The sequence below is a fragment of the Salvelinus sp. IW2-2015 genome, linkage group LG8 (genome assembly GCF_002910315.2).
Source record: "Salvelinus sp. IW2-2015 linkage group LG8, ASM291031v2, whole genome shotgun sequence".
NCBI classification, from domain to species: domain Eukaryota; kingdom Metazoa; phylum Chordata; class Actinopteri; order Salmoniformes; family Salmonidae; genus Salvelinus; species Salvelinus sp. IW2-2015.
In genome coordinates this window covers 17,276,880-17,295,518 of record NC_036848.1, presented here as the reverse complement: position 1 = coordinate 17,295,518, position 18,639 = coordinate 17,276,880, and the positions used below count along the sequence as shown (strand labels likewise).

The 18,639-nt window shown below is 42.1% G+C and overlaps 1 protein-coding gene across 1 annotated transcript in view; it reads right to left on the bottom strand.

The window, feature by feature from the left end:
• Positions 1-852: 852 nt before the first annotated feature.
• The window catches only part of LOC139022581 (fibroblast growth factor 18-like), a 77,136-nt gene continuing 59,349 nt past the window's right edge, over positions 853-18,639 (bottom strand). Inside the window, exons 4-5 of the mRNA XM_070445022.1 lie at positions 1,374-1,429; positions 853-999 (exon numbers count right to left, since the gene is read on the bottom strand). Of these exons, the coding sequence (XP_070301123.1) occupies positions 853-999; positions 1,374-1,429 (203 nt within the window). The remainder of the gene's footprint in view (positions 1,000-1,373; positions 1,430-18,639) is intronic.

Here is an 18,639-nt window from a genome sequence, read left to right as displayed (position 1 = left end):
GGTTATTTTCCTGACACCACACTCCGAGGGCCCTCACCTCCTCCCTATAGGCCGCCTCGTCGTTGTTTGTAATCAAGCCTACCACTGTAGTGTCGTCTGCAAACTTGATGATTGAGTTGGAGGCGTGCATGGCCACACAGTCATGGGTGAACAGGGAGTACAGAGGAGGGCTGAGAACGCACCCTTGTGGGACCCCAGTGTTGAGGATCAGCGGGGTGGAGATGTTGTTTCCTACCTTCACCACCTGGGGGCGGCCSGTCAGAAAGTCCAGGACCCAGTTGCACAGGGYGGGGTCGAGACCCAKGKTGTATTTCTGCTGCAGAGAGCCAGAGAAGRTTTGAGAAGAGAGAGAAGATTTGTTTTGATCAGTCATGGAAATAAATGTGCTGAAAACATGTTGTCTCACTATTTTAAAAAAATGGAATACAAGCTATAGGATGAAAAATACCAGAGTTTTGGTGCAGATACAGCTGACAATTATTATTATATACTGTATATATATATTTTTTTAATCAACATTGGAGTCAAAGTATCATATTCGTGTTTTTCCTCCGTCACTACTGCTCATGCGCACCGCACCACAGATAAAGATAAGGTCTCTTTCGCCAGCCGCGAATGCAAAATTAAGAAATCGTTAGTCATTTATCACTTTTCTGGCACAAAAAGCCGCCTCTTTTAATAATTACAGGGAATCAAAGGCTAAGTGGTGGGAGATCAAAGACAGGCATTCTTGGGTAATCCAGAGGTGTTGCAAATCTTGGGTAATCTGGCCGCCTTGTCCCCACTGTTTGACAAATATTTACTGTATGAAAGGGAATGGTGCCATCAATTATGGACCCTCAGTACTATTGTTTACTTGTACCCAGGCCTGAGTGTGGGGCCTGCTTTGGTGAAATATAGATCTCCCTGTTTGCTCTTCGCAGGCAGAGGTGTGTGCCTCTGCATGCTCTGCTCGCCCTTGGCTTTAGRGAGGGGGTTTACAGGGGGRTGGGGGGCTTCCTGTGGTATCGGAAGCAGGGAGATTAGGGCTAGRGATTCAGCTAGCGAATCAGACTGTTTGTTCTGTGTTGAAATGTGGAAACGAAGGGCTTTGCAAACCTAAAACCCACACACCTTGCAGTTTGGGTGTCTGGTGTTATTATAGTGGGATCTCTGACAACTAAACGCACATTTTATATAACAATTGACAATGTGTATATTTTTAAGACAATATTCACAAGTCTACCATTAATCTATCTATACGATTTCAATACAGACAATCAGATAGAAGGCATGGGAATGAGGCATGATAAAAAAGTTTCAACACATTCAATGAAACAATTCCCTATTGTTCAAAGCCTATTAGATCCAAAGAAGTAAGCAGGAATTTGTACTTTGCGGGCTGGATCTTTGTTCTCTGTGTACATGTGCAGCGTGGCTTGGCACAGAGCTAGAATGGTGGAACACTGGAAAGGACAACCTGTGCACAACTATGGCCACATTTACGAGCTAATGGAGAACTTGAGTCAAGAGCCTTTCATTTCCTGATAGGTGGGTGGATCAAAGTTATGATCTGATTAAAGGGACCGGGACAAAAGGAGGCTGTTCCGTGGTAAATAGTTGGACAGGGGAATCTTTCAGAAGCTTGCCTTGTTTTCTGGTTAGTTTTTTGGGGGGAGACAGGAGCTTTAGTGCCCTGTATTATGATGGGGCAAGAAATTTGATAAAAATGCTTCATAGTGCAGATGCTAGAGCCTTGTGCTTCATGGCATTTTCAGACATTCTCTCCAAAGTCAGCCCATTCAGTATGAAATGTTATTTGAAACTGCAGTATGCTCTTTACTACTACTGCTATGAAGAGGCAAGATGAAGATGATTATGCCAAGGTTGCATCATAGGCCCGCTGTGACCACCGGGTGTTATTGGAGTATCATATACGGTCGGTGGTTAGTCAAAACATCACATGCCTTCTGCCCATTTGAAGAAATGTATGTTGGTGTATTAAGTGAACCAATATATGAGARCCTTCAGACAGGTTTAAACAAGTTTCCCCAGCCAATCGGGTGCACGCGTTCTTCCCCAGCAGGTGTGCGTGGACAAAAKAGTTTGCTTCTTCTGYAGCCTTCGCTGTAAAATATAACGCGTTGTGTGTGCTTCGCCCTCACCCATACCTTCCAGACTCTCATCCTAAGATTTTTTCTAACAATCACCTCCCTTGAGCCTGTCCAAGTTCCCCCCAACACATACACACTCTTCCCACATTTGTGCAGCTCCTGGCCCGAGAAGAAGCATCGGAGCAGCCTAGGGGCTCTMTGCTCTCTCTGCCACAACCACAGAGATGATGAGGTAATCCTAATTTCCCCTCAAATTGCACCTCTGATCAGTGCAGTATTTCCTGCCACAATTAGACTGACCCCAAGTCCTCATTAGAAAAGACCGAGGAGAATACCAAACAGCGACCATTTAGTTCGCAGAGAAGAGAGTTTAGTCCAGAGAGGCTTTCTTAGAAGTTATCTCCCATCAAGTCTTGGGCCTCTCCTTTTGACGTCACCTTTTCTGGTCTGATTGCAGGAAGACTGAGGTCCAGCTCCATGTGGTGGAAATTTGAAGATGCGTGTGGTTGATCTGGAGGGTGTATGACCTTCCATTGCCGGGTCACTGCTTGTATTCTTTTCCTTTTTTTCCGGAGATTCCTGGGAAACCCTCTCTCTAACATAGCATTATCAAAAAAGTCTTACTGTAAAGTTACAGACATGGTAAAATCCTACATTTGCAAGGTACCTAGGCTAGAATGGCATCAAAGATGACAAAAATATGTCCAATCAATGAAAAAGACTGAMAAATGTGATTGCGATATAGCATAAGGAGACTGCTTACAGTCTTGTTTTTAAATTAACTGTATGATAACTAATAAAAACTGTAAAATGATCCCAATATTTGAATGGGGATCAACTGCAGAAGCCTTGTTCTTTGCATTGAACCTTCCACAGGCTGTGGACCAGATTGACGAAGACTGGGCTTTGATCAAACACAGACTGGCGAAATGTTCACATAGTTTCTGGACCAGTAAAAGTCAATTTTAATACTTTTATCAGTTAATGGCTGTAATGACAGGATGTCTCTCCAACAGTTGAATATTTCTGCAGTTTATTGAGTCCAACCCTCAGCATCTGCAAGTGGGAACAAATCATCACTAAGACATTGAGCTTTGTGATTTCTGTCTAAACGAAAAGTGCTGTACAAATAAAATGTATTATTAAGGGTTACAAATGKTAAATTACCAACACATAGTATACATGGAAGTAAACTTGAAACATTACATTTTATCTAGACTTTTGTTCCTTTATTCACAAAAATGTGCTGTAAATAGTCCAAATATCTCAGTGTGATAAGCTGCGGTCAGTTGTCTGATATGTGCCTTTGCGAAGGCATTGATTTTGACATTTAGCGGATGAGCAGCTCAATCAGTCATAGCTATGTGTGAAGAGCACAGCGCCAGTGGAGATAGGGGTCTCTATATCAAAAGACTTTGGGGAGAGAGATTTGTGGTGATGTGAGGAACTGGTGGTGTTTAACCAATTAGAGCCAAAGATATAGAAGAGGGCTTTGAGGAGATAACAGTGTATGTTGAAACAGCCCTGTGAGCTCCATATCTCTACTGTTGCTGGGGGGTAATATGACTTATGACCCCTAGAGTTAGATAAGACCTTCACATATCACCCAGCCTATGACGAAACCTCAATAGTAATAAGTCAAATGAGTGTATCTGTAATGTTTACTCGGAACAATTTTAATGAGTTTGGTTTTCTTTTAGCATGCATTTTCTCTGCACAGCGGTAATGTTATTTTTGCACAATGCTGTGCAGTGTTCAATTTAATTCCATCCCCCTGACGATTCAGCTGAAAGACACTTGTGGCAATGTTTACTGGATGAAAAAGCAGCTGTGCCGCTCCCCATACAGATGTGAACAACAGACTGACATTTCAGAAAATGTTTTCAAATTACAAGAGCTGAACAGAAACACATGAACACACGCACACGCAAACACTCTTTCATGCATGCGCATACAAACACACCACACACACACGCACACACACTCCGAGGACACCATGCACCTGCTCCTATACTTTGCCTAGGGTGCAGGACAGACACAGTGCAGGTATCAGCTACAGTGGTATGCTGATTATGCAGAGACACTCCTCTGTGTGGGACCCTGCGTAGGATACTAAGCACATTCATCACCCACACACAGAGCCCTCACACTGTAAGTTGAACTCTGTCATATTTCATTTGTGCAGCGCTCTAGGCCAAACAGCTCCCACTTGAGTCAGTTTGATATACGAGTGTCCGTGTGTTCCAGACACATGTAGGCTTATACCCAGAGCTAATTGGAGATATAATGGTTGGAGTTTTAAATGAGTGGGTATTTTTCTAGTGCTGCACCTGATAAGGAGACAGGAAAGAAGAAACACCTTTTTAAGATAAGTGTGATGTCAGGGTTTTTAATGTTGGCTGGTGGTGGTGATGATAACAGTAACATTTTAGTTGTGAATAGTCTCATGTTCTCTGAAAATCTTGAAGAAATCGGTGTGTTTTTTTTAATGCTTTATGAACAAGTTGAGACATGCACATAACTTGATTCTAGATCATCCCATAGACTTTCAATTGAACACAGTGGAAGATACCCCTGTCATTCTATTAGGAGGAGAAAACCTTGTACTGTAGATGTTAGTGTTGTCATAATGGACACAACACATGGAATGGCTCTGGGCTTTCTCAACAGCAATTTTTAAGTGATATGGAATTGGTTCACTCTTCACCAGCAGGTGGCAATGCAAAGTAATAGCTTGCAGTAGACAGTATATCTATCCGAATGTATTTGCCTGCCAAATCTAAGATGAGGTTTTCATGAATCCCTCTCCAATACCAAAGTTTAGGATTTGGCATGGCTCATATCATCGTAGATCTGTGAACCGAAAGACAAAATGTGGATCTAGAAATGTGTCTGTACTTTTATGATCAGTTCGGTAATTACTTGTCTCTTTACATGCTCAGTATGTCATGAGGACAAAAGCTATAACAAAAAGACACATGACATGGTACAGGAACACAAGACAACAACAGCAACAGCAACATGCATAACTAGATATTATGTAGTGCAGTAGCGATGAAAACAATGATCATTTAGGGTCCTCAATTAGCATTCATTTAGAAAGCTGCTGTCTCTACGCTGACTGCAGATACATGAACAGCCAGATCCATACATGTTGTTTTTGTTTTCGAAGCAACTTTGAGATTATTGTTTGTAATGWAAAGCGCTATATAAAATACATGTATTGTTACTAGATTAAAACCATGTGTGAAGATTGCGTAGCAGCACTCTTTGTGTCTATGTTTCACCTAGCCCAAGCAGAATGTCCATGATAGAATTTGTGAACAACTTTGCATTCCTTACCTTGTGGATTGATTACAACTGATAAGACACATGCAATACGGTTGACATTCCGAGAGGAGTATTTATGACTGTTTGTGCTGATAGAAATTGTAGTAGCCTATTCGCAGAAAGGCTGTTTGGTGAGTAGACCACCTCAAACCACTTGTGGATGTGAAATATATTCATGTCTTTGGTAATGTCTTCGGTATGTTACTGGCTGGCTGCTAAGCAGTTTTAAACTTGGTGTTCGCTATTTGTTATATTTGCAAATCTCTTTTGCCAAATCACACACGCACACGCACACGCACACGCACACTCACACTCACACTCACACTCACACTCACACTCACGCCCTAAAGTGTGTGAAGGAAAGCAAACCGTGTGACATTCCCACCACCACTCCTCATTTCACTCCTACTCAGAGGCCCTGCACATGTATGTTCACAACCTATCGTCTCGTCCATCTCTGCAATGCATTACTGGTAAGAGCAACCAAGGGAGAAGTTGCCTGGCCAACTCTTCGTCATTTGGATGGCTCCTTCTCGTGAATTTCTCCCAAAAGGACCAAGCCTCAGGCCTTTTTGTCGGTGATGGGGAGAATAAGAACTGAAGCGTTTCGAAGGTCCCACAGAAACAAAGTGGAGAGAAGCAGAGAGAAAAGAAATGTCCACTTTATTCTGGGGTCCTTCTCAGCCTTAATAGGCTCTGACACAGGTATGGGGTCTTGCGGAGCCTTCGGTGGACCCCCCTTTGGCGTCTGTGTGTGGGTTTGGCGCAGCCTCTGCTCCCTCTTAGGTAACGGAGCAGGCCCTTTGTTTCTGAGCTCCTACTACAAGAGGCAGTCGGAGCCAGGCTGGGCCGGCGAGTTGGAGAGATCTGGCAGGCCTTGAAAGATCGTAGGAGCATTCAGCTGGTTAAAGAGTGAGAAGGCCTCGCCACAGAGTAGACGACCGTGTGAAGAAGTCAGGACATGTGATTTCACTATTGGAACCGGCACTTCCTGGCAAAAAAGGCTGTGTCGCAAACAGAGGAGCTGGGTCCGAATGAAGAGATGACACACTCTCAAATGGTTGAGGGAGAGGATCGAAATTACAGTCAAATGATTCTGTTCATGTAATTGTAGCAGGGGGGAACAGTGACAGGTCTGGCTCTGTAATGATTTTACTGACAAACATTGAACTGACACCCATGCAAAAGCTATGACGCACTTTTGTTATAATGGGGATCTGATTAAATCAAACCTGCCACAGCAATGTTTGTGTTGCTTGTTTGTTTACCCAGCTGCTACACACATCTATTTGATTAGTTTCTATATTGTGTTTCTGTGTGCTACTTGTGCCAAGACACATTTCCCCATTGAAGATCAATACAGTATTCATTCATCCATTTCTATTATTGACCTTTTCATGTGATGATGAATGGAAGCTGTATCTTGTACCATAGGTGTGGTTGCCACACACAGCCTCAGGGAACATATGTATTTCCACAACAACCTGTGTGTTGTAAACTAGGCTACATATTTAGATGTGAGGAACTATACTGATTTTGAACTCTCAAAAACGCAAGGGAGCCATAGGAAATCATTTACGAAAACATAAGGTCCCGTTCTTAAATGTGATGTACGCAGCAGAGAGAAGTGATAATCATTTCAAGTGTTATCTATGTCGACAACATTGTATATGTTACCTATAGAGAATAGATAAAAGTTGTTTTATCTGATAATTGGCTAAAAACTCCTTTTGAAGAACTGCCCTCAAACATCTGCCTTAACTCACGTCTTCACCATGTTACCTGGCCAGCATGCTTCAGCTATCATATCAAAAAGTGGGTGTGAATTAAATAAATATTTGACCTTTGCAAAAGATAATTCGAACATATTTGTCTGATGACCTAGCTTTGGCAGCAATCCTTAAAAAAGCCTCTGGAAAACGAGCTCTCTCTGAGTATGTGGAGATGACAGTGGATCTAATGTGTCAGAACAGTCTTCTTCTATGTTAAGCTCAAAGTTTATGTAGCTGTGATGGCCTAAGGCAGGGCTTATACAGCCCTCACCTGCAGAAGGTGGGTAGGAACCATAGAGATAGGTAGAGGACTCTAGTGCCCAAAAGCCCATTTTAGCATGGGCAGCGCCATTGAGGACTTTCACCCTTTTTAAGTAGTCAACTGGGTGGGACTTCATATGGGTTAAGGAAGGATCACATAATTCCATCTAGGTCATCAGGAGGGATCAGCCAATTAATTATACTTGTGAGCAAACATTCCAAAACTGCAGGTGGCAGTAAATCTCAAACCTTGGCTTTATACCTGTTCAAACAACACACTCCAGGTGGCAGTGTGCATCCTTTCAGTTTGTTTACCAACTCATAGAAGTAGGAGAAGACATATGTACTACTTCAAAATGGAGATGGCCTTAATGGCGCTGACCATGCTCTCACAGACACCATAATAGGACAGATNTGTATCACAATTCCAGTGGGTCAGAAGTTTACATACACTAAGTTGACTGTGCCTTTAAACAGCTTGGAAAATTCCAGAAAATTATGTCATTGCTTTAGAAGCTTCTGATAGGGTAATTGACAACATGTGAGTCAATTGGAGGTGTACCTGTGGATGTATTTCAAGGCCGACCTTCAAACTCAGTGCCTTTTTGCTTGACATCATGGGAAAATCAAAAGAAATCAGCCAAGACCTCAGAAAAAAATGGTGGACCTCCACAAGTCTGGTTCATCCTTGGGAGCAATTTCCAAACGCCTGAAGGTACCACCTTCATCTGTCCAAATAATAGTACGCAAGTATAAACACCGTGGGACCACGCAGTCGTCGGAGATGCGTTCTGTCTCCTAGATATGAACGTACTTTGGTGGGAAAAGTGCAAATCAATCCCAGAACAACAGCAAAGGACCTTGTAAAGATCCTTGAGGAATCCGGTACAAAAGTATCTATATCCACAGTAAAACGAGTCCTATATTGACATAACCTGAAAGGACGCTCAGCAAGGAAGAAGCCACTGCTTCAAAACCGCCATAAAAAAGCCAGACTACAGTCTGCAACTGCACATGGGGACAAAGATCATACTTTTTGAAGAAATGTCCTCTGGTCTGATGAAACAAAAATAGAACTGTTTGGCAAATAATGACCATCGTTATGTTTGGAGGAAAAGAAGGAGGCTTGCAAGCCGAAGAACACCATCCCAACCGTGAAGCACGGGGGTGGCAGCATCATGTTGTGGGGGTGCTTTGCTGCAGTAGGGACTGGTGCACTTCACAAAATAGATGGCATCATGAGGGAGGAAAATTGTGGATATATTGAAGCAACATCTCAAGACATCAGTCAGGAAGTTAAAGCTTGGTCGCAAATGGGTCTTCCAAATGGACAATGACCCCAAGCATACTTCCAAAGCTGTGGCAAAATGGCTTAAGGAGAACAAAGTCAAGGCATTGGAGTGGCCATCACAAAGCCCTGACCTCAAACCTATAGAAAACTTGTGGGCAGAACTGAAAAAGTGTGAGCAAGGAGGCCTACAAACCTGACTCAGTTACAGCAGCTCTGTCAGGAGGAATGGGCCAAAATTCACCCAACTTATTGTGGAAAGCTTGTGGAAGGCTACCCAAAACGTTTGACCCAGGTTATAACATTTTAATGGCAATGCTACCTAATACTAATTGAGTGTATGTAAACTTCTGACCCACTGGGAATGTGATGAAATAAATAAAGCTGAAATAAATCATTCTCTCTACTATTATTCTGACATTTCACATTCTTAAAATAAAGGGGTGATCCTAACTGACCTAGACAGATAATTTTTACTCTGATTAAATGTCAGGAATTGTAAAAAAATAAAAAAAATAAACTGAGTTTAAATGTATTTTGCTAAGGTGTGTGTAAACTTCCGACTTTAACTGTACACACAATACCCCATAATGACAAAGTGAAAATGTTTTTAGACATTTCTGGGTATGTCTGTATCAACTTTGCACATCTGGATTTGGAGATATTCTCTCATTCTTCCTTGCAGATTTTCTCAAGCTCTGTTAAGTTCGATGGTGAACAGCAATCTTCAAGTCTTTCCACAGATTTTCAGTGGGATTCATGTCTGATTCATGTCTGAACTCAAGGACTTTCCCATTCTTGTTCTGAAGAGATTCCAGCATTGCTTTGGCTGTATGCTTGGGGCCATTGTCCTGTTGGAACATACATCTTTGCCCCCGTTTAAGGTCGTTTGCACTCTGAAGCAGGTTCTCATCAAGGATGTGCCTGTATTTGGCTCCATTGTTCGCTCTATCCTTACCAGTCTCCCAGTCCCTGCCGCTGAAAAGCATCCCCATAGCATGATGCGGCCAACACCATGCTTCACAGTAGGGACGTTGTTAGACGGGTGAGCTGTGCCTGGTTTTGTCCAGACTTAGCGCGTTGCATTCAGGCCAAAGAGTAACGTTTTTGTCTTATAATACCACAATCTTTTGCCTTATACGTTGTCTTTCATGTGCCTTTTTGCAAACTCCAGGCGTGCTGTCATGTGCCTTTTCTCAGGAGTGGCCAAACGCTTCTGTTTGGCCACTCCCATAAAACCCAGAGTGTGTGAAGTGCTGTAGAGACTGTTGTCCTTCTGGCAGGTTCTCCCATCTCAGCCAAAGAACTCTATAGGTCTGTCAGAGCAGTGGTGGAAAAAGTACCCAATTGTCATACTTGAGTAAAAGTAAAGATACAGTACCTTAATAGAAAATGACTCAAGTAAAAGTGAAAGTCGCCCAGTAAAATACTACTTGAGTAAAAGTATTTGGTTTCAAATATACAGAAGTATCAAAAGTAAATGTAAATGCAAAAATATACTTAAGTGTCAAAAGTATCATAATTTCAGATTGCTTAAGCAAATAAGATGGCATAATTTTCATGTTTTTTATTATTATTTACGTATAGCAAGGGGTACACTCCAACACCAGACATAATTAACAAAACAAAACTTTTGTTTTTAGTGAGTCCGCCATATCAGAGGCAGTAGGGATGACCAGGGATGTTCTCGTGATAAATGCGGGAATTGGACCATTTTCCTGTCCTGCTAAGCATTCAAAATGCAATGAGTACTTTTGGGTGTCATGGAAAATGTATGTAAAAAGTACATTATCGTCTTTTGGAATGTAGTAAAGTAAAAGTACAAGTTGTCAAAAATATAAATAGTAAAGTGCAGATACCCCCAACAAACTACTTAAATAATAAACTACTTAATTGATACTTTAAAGTGTTTTTACTTAAGTACTTTAAACCACTGCATCAGTGGTCATTGGGTTCTTGGTCACTTCCCTGACCAAGGTTATTCTTGCCCGGTTGCTCAGTTTGGTCAGACTGCTAGCTCTAGGCAGAGTCTGGGTAGTTCCATATTTTTTCAATTTCGCAATGATGAGACCACTGTGCTCTTGGAAAATTATTTTATACCCTTCCCCAGATCTATGGCCAGTTCCTTGGACTTCATGGTATAGTATCTGCTCTGACACTGTCAAATGTGGGACTTTATATAGACAGGTGTGTTTCTTTCTAAATAATGTCCAAACAATTGAATTGGCCACAGGTGGACTCCAATCAAGATGTAGTGACATCTTTTAATTAATTATTTATTTATTTATTATTTCACCTTTATTTAACCAGGTATGCCAGTTGAGAACAAGTTGTCATTTACAACTGCGACCTGGCCAGGATAAAGCAAAGCAGTGTGACACAAACAACACAGAGTTACACATGGGATAAACAAGCGTACAGTCAATAACACAATAGAAAAATCTATATACAGTATGTGCAAATGTAGTAAGATTAGGGAGGTAAGGCAATAAATAGGCCATAGTGGTGAAATAACTACAATTTAGCAATTAAACACTGGAGTGATAGATATGCAGAAGATGAATGTGCAGGTAGAGATACTGGGGTGCAAAGGAGCAAAACTAATAATAATATGGAGATGAGGTAGTTGGGTGGGCTATTTACAGATGGGCTGTGTACAGGTGCAATGATCGGTAAGCTGCTCTGACAGCTGATGCTTAAAGTTAGTGAGGGAGATATAACACTCCAGCTTCAGTGATTTTTGCAATTCGTTCTAGTCATTGGCAGCAGAGAACTGGAAGGAAAGGTGGCCAAAAGAGGAGTTGGTTTTGGGGATTACCAGTGAAATATACCTGCTGGAGCGCGTGCTACGGGTGGGTGCTGCTATGGTGACCAGTGAGCTGAGACAAGGTGGGGCTTTACCTAGCAAAGACTTGTAGATGACCTGGAGCCAGTGGGTTTGGCAACGAATATGAAGCGAGGGCCAGCCAACGAGAGCATACAGGTCGCAGTGGTGGGTAGTATATGGGGCTTTGGTGACAAAACCAATGGCACTGTAATAGACTGCATCCAATTTGCTAAGTAGAGTGTTGGAGGCTATTTTGTAAATGACATCGCCGAAGTCAAGGATCTGTTGGATAGTCAGTTTTACGAGGGTATATTTGGCAGCATGAGTGAAGGATGCTTTGTTGCAAAATAGGACGCCGATTCTAGATTTAATTTTGGATTGGAGATGCTTAATGTGAGTCTGGAAGGAGAGTTTACAGTCTAACCAGACACCTAGGTATTTGTAATTGTCCACATATTCTAAGTCAGAACCGTCAAGAGTAGTGATGCTAGACGGGCGGTCGGGTGCGGGCAGGGATTGGTTGAAGAGCATGCATTTAGTTCTACTTGCATTTAAGAGCAGTTGGAGGCCATGGAAGTCCATGGAGAACATCATCAAGGATGATCAAAGGAAATTGGATGCACCAGAGCTCAATTTGGAGTGTCATAGCAAAGGGGTGTGAACACTTATGTAAATAAGATTTCAGCTTTTTTTTTTTTTGTATTTTCAATACATTTGCAAAAATGTCTTAACATGTTTTTCACTTTGTCATTATTTGGTATTGTGTGTAGATCGGTGAGAGAGAAAAAACATATATTAATCCATTTTGAATTCAGGCCGTAACACAACAAAATGGGTATGAATATTTTATGAAGGTCGAACAGAGAGGAACTACACTTTGAAGTCTGAAAAATGAAATGGAATCATAGGAAATCCTTTATGATAACATTAGGTTCTGTTTGTGTGTACGTAATGGGAATCATTTGGGGGGGGGGGGGGACGCCTTAGATAACACTTGAAGACAGATGTCTATGTCGATAATATTGTTTATGTTACCTACAGAGAAAAGATAAGTGGTTGCAGCTGATAATTAGCTAAAACTCCTTTTTAAGAACTGCCTTCAAAAAACTTGCGTTATCTCAAGTCTTCTCCATGTTACCTGGCCGATATGCTTTAGCTATCATATCAAAAAGTGGGTGGGAATTAAATAAATATTTCACCTTTGCAAAAGATAACATTAACATACTTGTCTAATGACCTAGCTTTGGCAGCAATCCTTAAAAAAGCTTCAAAAAAAATACTCTGGAAAACTTGCTCTCTCTCTGAGTATGTGGAGATGTCTAGTGTGTCAGAACAGTCTTTAATGTTTAAGCTCAAGGTTTATGTAACCGTGATGTCCTAAGGCAGGGCTTATACAGCCCTCACCTGTAGAAAGTGGGTAGTATCTGAACAACAAAATATACCTTTAGAGAAGGTGTAGCTACAATGTTCACAGGGGGGGGGGAAGAGAATGCCAGATGTCAACTTGGTATACTCCTACAGCTGAACGTTATGAACTGTCTGATCATGCACGTTCAACCTGCCTTCATCATGAGACGGTGGTATACTGCACTTTGAGAGAACATGCTAGCACAGAGAAACATCTGAAATGAGACAGACTTGCTTGCATGTTGATAGCTTACATTTCTTCACAGCTTTTTTTACAATGTTGATTAAGTCAGGTTTGAGAACTGTCATTTTTGATTGATTGGATCAATGCTGAATCTGTGAGAACCAATGTAACCCAGCTCGACACTCAATTGAAAATCTCACTGCATATTGGGCTAATTGAACACTTAAAATGTAACCACATTTTACATTTAATGCTTGATATGACTTAATTATCATTTGAGAGGCAAGTTTGACAGCTCTAGACTAGCTGTTTTGAGAATACTGTCTTCTAGTCCACACAATTCAAATATAATTGTAATCCCTCAGAAGCCTTCTCCTACCCGTTAGCACTCTGTCATCTCAAAAGCTAAGCATGTGGTCATTGTTATGCAAGAAATTGAATTTGCTGGATATATGGCTCGTGGAAGTCTGGAATGTTCATGCACATGCATGTACTATGTTATTTTCATCATGTTAACACTGAGTGTTACACATTACCTTGCTGTTATTGCTGCAGTAACAATGTTGTTGTTACATAGCACTTCAGTAATTGCATAGTAATGATAATTAAATAATTGTCAGTGGCTGTACTCTTTCATGTGGTGATGATGCGTCTCTGCATGTTTCACTATAGACATGATTCACTTCCTAGTCTGATTTAAGGATTTCAATGTGGTTTTATTTTCCATAGTTCTAAATACCCGTATTGAATGTAAACCTACACTACATCCTGCATTCTTGTACACATTCCACATTTGGTGACTAAAGAATTGCAATGGATATTTGTACTGGTTCAAACAGCTGTTTTAGCTAGGGGTTATCCTCCTCCTCACATGGTACAAACAGAGGATCATCACTGCAAATCCAGCTGCTCCAATTAGAGCATTTTTGAAGGTTCATTTGTTCAGCTTCCTGCAAAAGTATTGTACACCTGGCAGTGAAATTATAATTGGTTGTAAGGGAACCACTTCGGGGATTTGTGACTGATTGGCAAATGGTGTTGGTTGCGCAATCACACGTCTAAAAGATGGCGACCAATAGTTGACTGGTGTGTGGTTTGCTCATTGCGTTGGTTGCTATACTGAGAATACAACCAGTCAACTTGGCCCTATACTTGTCCCTGGGTGCTTGCCTATAGTTGCGCCACATTTGGTTGTAAAACTAGATCCTGATCTTCCATTTGATACTCATCGTCTCATGACAGATTTCAAGGTGGAATCAAAATGTTGCAGGTTTACTCTGTCGGGAGGCCTCGCTGCAAACACTCTATACAGTTACAGTCCAACCTTTGTGGTGCCATGCCTCCCAATCCCACTGCTTTCACAACCACTTCATCTTGACAAAATATCTACCTATTCATCTTCCTATTCCATCCCCCAAAAGGTTGGCAAAGACTCAAGAGTGCACAATAGCCTGGGCATATCCCCACTGCTCTCTGACAGTTCTGAATAGTCTGCTAAATACACAGTATGGATGGCCAAATCTGCCTCAACATACTCCCCTGGCTCCACTTTTGTCTTACACTGATGATCTTGACCTGCGAGTCATCTCCCTCCCGCATGACAACTTGATTTCAGCTTTTTTGGTTTCTGTAAACCGTTTGTCTGGGTGGCTAACATATCAATTGACTTGTGCGTTGATCGATTGCCTCGCGCATGCTTGTGCTTGTTACGTGACTGACACCCGCATAGGCTGAGCTGCCAACTCAGACAGTTGTGCTGTCATCTGAGACACTGAAAAAAAAAAAAATGTTACAAATAGTTTGCAAGCAGATATGCGCTGGCTCGACTCTCCCCTGGTTTCTGTAGCAGAAGTGAGCATTGGGTGCCAGAATCGCTTCTTGTACCATAGGAGCTGCAGCAGCTGTATCCAGTCACTGTGTGAACAATGGGAGAGGAAAAGGACCCCACGCTCCAGGAAAGGCATTTAAAACACACACTTGCATAGTCTCTAACACTCACTCACACATACTTACAGACTAGCCCATTCAGTCAAGCCCCCTCTGGGCTCTAATTTGGACTGGCGTTAAGCCAGCGCAATTGTCAAAACGCACGCAATTGCTTAAGCCGGCGCTCTGCTATTTTCCGAAACTTGTCAAGATTGGTAATTTACCTGTCTTATATGAGCTCGCATGTGCTGAGGTGGGAGGGGTGGCAATATCTGAGGTGTCCTTAAAAACGTGTGCCAAAGTGCCAATTTTAGGCAGCGCTGGTGGGGATTTTTAAGACCGACCAAAAGCTGGTTTTAGCGGTAACGTGGTTGGTTACGGCATGGATTTTGACAGTGGAAGCGCAGACTATCCAGGTGTGATGCAGGGTGCACATATGCACATGAACAAGAGACACCGGTCTCCCATGTGTGCAAAGGGTCTTAGACTGCTACATCAAGAGGAAATTCCCTTTTGGTCCAAAGGCACACACAGTTGTTTTGTAGTTCGCAGGCGGGGCTACCTCATCACTTGACCATGAGCAACCATGCCCAACTCATGTCCACTACACCCGTAAACCTAGTATTTAGAAACATAAACAGTTTTTTCAATTTCATTTGATTAAAAACCAAGCATAGCCTCCCTCACAATGAAGGCAGTTTTTTTGTCCTGCCCAATGCATTCGCCAAGTAGTCAATACTGTCGATAAAGAGTTTGGCTCATGAGACCCCTTTGAAGTAGATCTTAATCACCAAAGCTTTATTAAAATATAAAGAAAGACAAAAGACACAAAAAAGTAAGTCTACATCCCCCTTTTATCTATTTATTGTACATTGCTTTAGCCAGCTCTTGGTATTTTTTGGATGTGTGTAAAACCCCTTCTATGTAGGCTAATGTCCATATGCCCATCATGGAACGAGATATGAGATGATGCCGGAGACCCTTGTATTTAGAAACATTTAAGTTATTTTCCTTCAACAATTGCTTGTTTTCCATTTCATTTGGTTATAAAACAAGCTCTAAATAGGCTACCCTTACCATACTATAACAAAAGCTGGCTCAACAGCAATGCGTCTGGTGTCTTTTTTTATCCTGGCCATGCATTAGCCAAGTAGCCTTGCTAAATGGTCTGCTCATGAGGCTTTTTGCTGTCATGCTTTTGCATTATTCACAATTGAGATAGGCCTACCTGCAGTGCATACGGCTTGTAGCCCATCCATCCCCATTTCCAAAGAGTGCCTGTTGTCCGGTTATAAAGCGGCAGATAGCCTATAGGTAGCTTAATGGTTAAGAGCGTTGGGCCTGTAACCAAAAGATCGCTGGTTCAAATCCCTGATCTGGCAAGGTGAAAAGATCTGCACTTCAGCAAGACAGTTAACCCCCATCAACTGCTCCCCAGGCACCGATGATGTCAAGGCAGCCCCTGCATGGGTTGAATGCAGAAGACACATTTTGGTTGAATGCATTCAGTTGTGCAACTGAGTAGAGTAGCTATCCCCTTTCCCAAAGCTGCACTCCCTCAAACATATTAAAATGATTCAGTTTTATAACACCATATGAACGGTAGGCTATATCTTGATTGTTGAGAGCGTGCCGTGATTATTTCTTGTAACAAATTTGCCTATCAAAGATCTTAAACTTTTTCTCGACAAACCAATGGCATTTCTTAAAATAGGTCAACTTTGCCACCAGAGGGATACATTTAAATCTCCAAGGTCAAGGTATACTTCTGTTCCCCTTCACTTGGTCTGTCAAGTGTAGAGTATCAGTATTGCATAATCTTCGCAAATTAAGAGGTCTATACAACATTTAAGTTTATAGTGTATTGTAAAATAAATTGTCAAAGAACCTTATGGAAAAGTCAAATAGCTGTCATGTACCGTAACCATTACATTTGAATAATTTAGCAGACACTCTTTTCCAGAACGACTTACATGAGCAACTTGGGTTAAGTATCTTGCTCAAGGGCACATCGACAGATTTTTCACATAGTTGGCTTGGAGATTCGAACCAGCAAACTTTCGGTTACTGGCCCAATCCTCTTAACGGCTAGGCTACCTGCCATCATCATTGCTTGCCTGGTGGCACACAATGCAAAAGCTGTTGATTTGAAAAATGACAGCGCTCATTAACCATGGGTTTGAGCCCCCTCGGTTCAATCATTTTTGTTAAGGAAAGCACTGTTCACTTCTGATTCTGTGGATGATTATGAGGCATATAATGTTTTACATGAACTGTAAGTGTAGCCCTACACGTCTATGTAATATAGCCTATACTATAGTAGCGACAATTATTTACACTGAACAAAAATATAAACGCAACATGTAAGGTGCTGGTCACATGTTTCATGAGCTGAAATGAAATATCCAAAAAATCTTCCATATGGATAAAAAGCTTATTTCTCAAAAAAGAATTGCACAAATGTGTTTACATCCCTGTTAGTGAGCATTTCTCCTTTGCCAAGATAATACATCCACCTGACAGGTGTGGCAAATCAAGAAACTGAATAAACAGCATGATCATTACACAGGTGCACCTTGTGCTAGGGAAAATAAAAGGCCCCTCTAAAATGTGCAGTTTTGTCACAAAACACAATGCCACAGAGCGTGCAATTGGAATGCTAACTGCAGGAAAGTCCACCTGAGAATTGAATGTTTATTTCTCTACCATAAGCCACCTCCAACGTCATTTTAGAGAATTTGGCAGTATGCCCAACCGGCCTCCCAACCGCAGACCATGCGTAACCACGCCAGCCCAGGACCTCCACATCCGGCTTCTTCACCTGCGGGATCGTCTGAGGGAGGGGTGCTCCCCAGCGAGTGAGCCTGGCTTCCAAGTGGGTGGGCCTACATGGCTGTGCCCCTGCCCAGTCATGTGAAATCGGGCCTAATGAATTTATTTAAATTGACTGATTTCCTTATATGAACTGTAACGCAGTAAAATCATTGAAAGTGTTGCATGTGCGTTCATATTGTTGTTCAGTATATGTAGCAGTGCCAATAGCCTATGTGTCGGTCTGCAAAGGGGACTCCAACAAGAAGCTCCTCATGAAATGTAATGGGACTCGCAATAAACTTCTTTAAATTAACTGCAATACTGCCATCAATCTGTAGGATGATAATGAGACTGCAACTTGTAATCATCCTCGAGTCAAATAATGGACATGTGGCAAAGTAGTGTCACATCTGCTCCTGCAACGCCCTCCACTGCTCATCCTGTGTCTCCTTGACCTGCCGCCACTCCCCCAGTACTCTCTCCCTCTCCCTATGTGTGTGATTGTGTGGGTGGAGACAGGTGTGCTGGAGTCAGAGCAGATCCCCACCAGCTGCAACCTGTTCCATAGTCAAGACCTCTACAAATACTCAGCCCTGCCACTTCCACGCTGCCAGATCGTAATCTCTGCTCAGTCAGTCTACGTTTCTAGCCGTTTCTTACTATTCAGATCCTGTTGTGTCTGTTTTCCTAGCCTGACACTGTTTTCCTCTCCGCTATAGTTCTGCCCGCTCTGACTC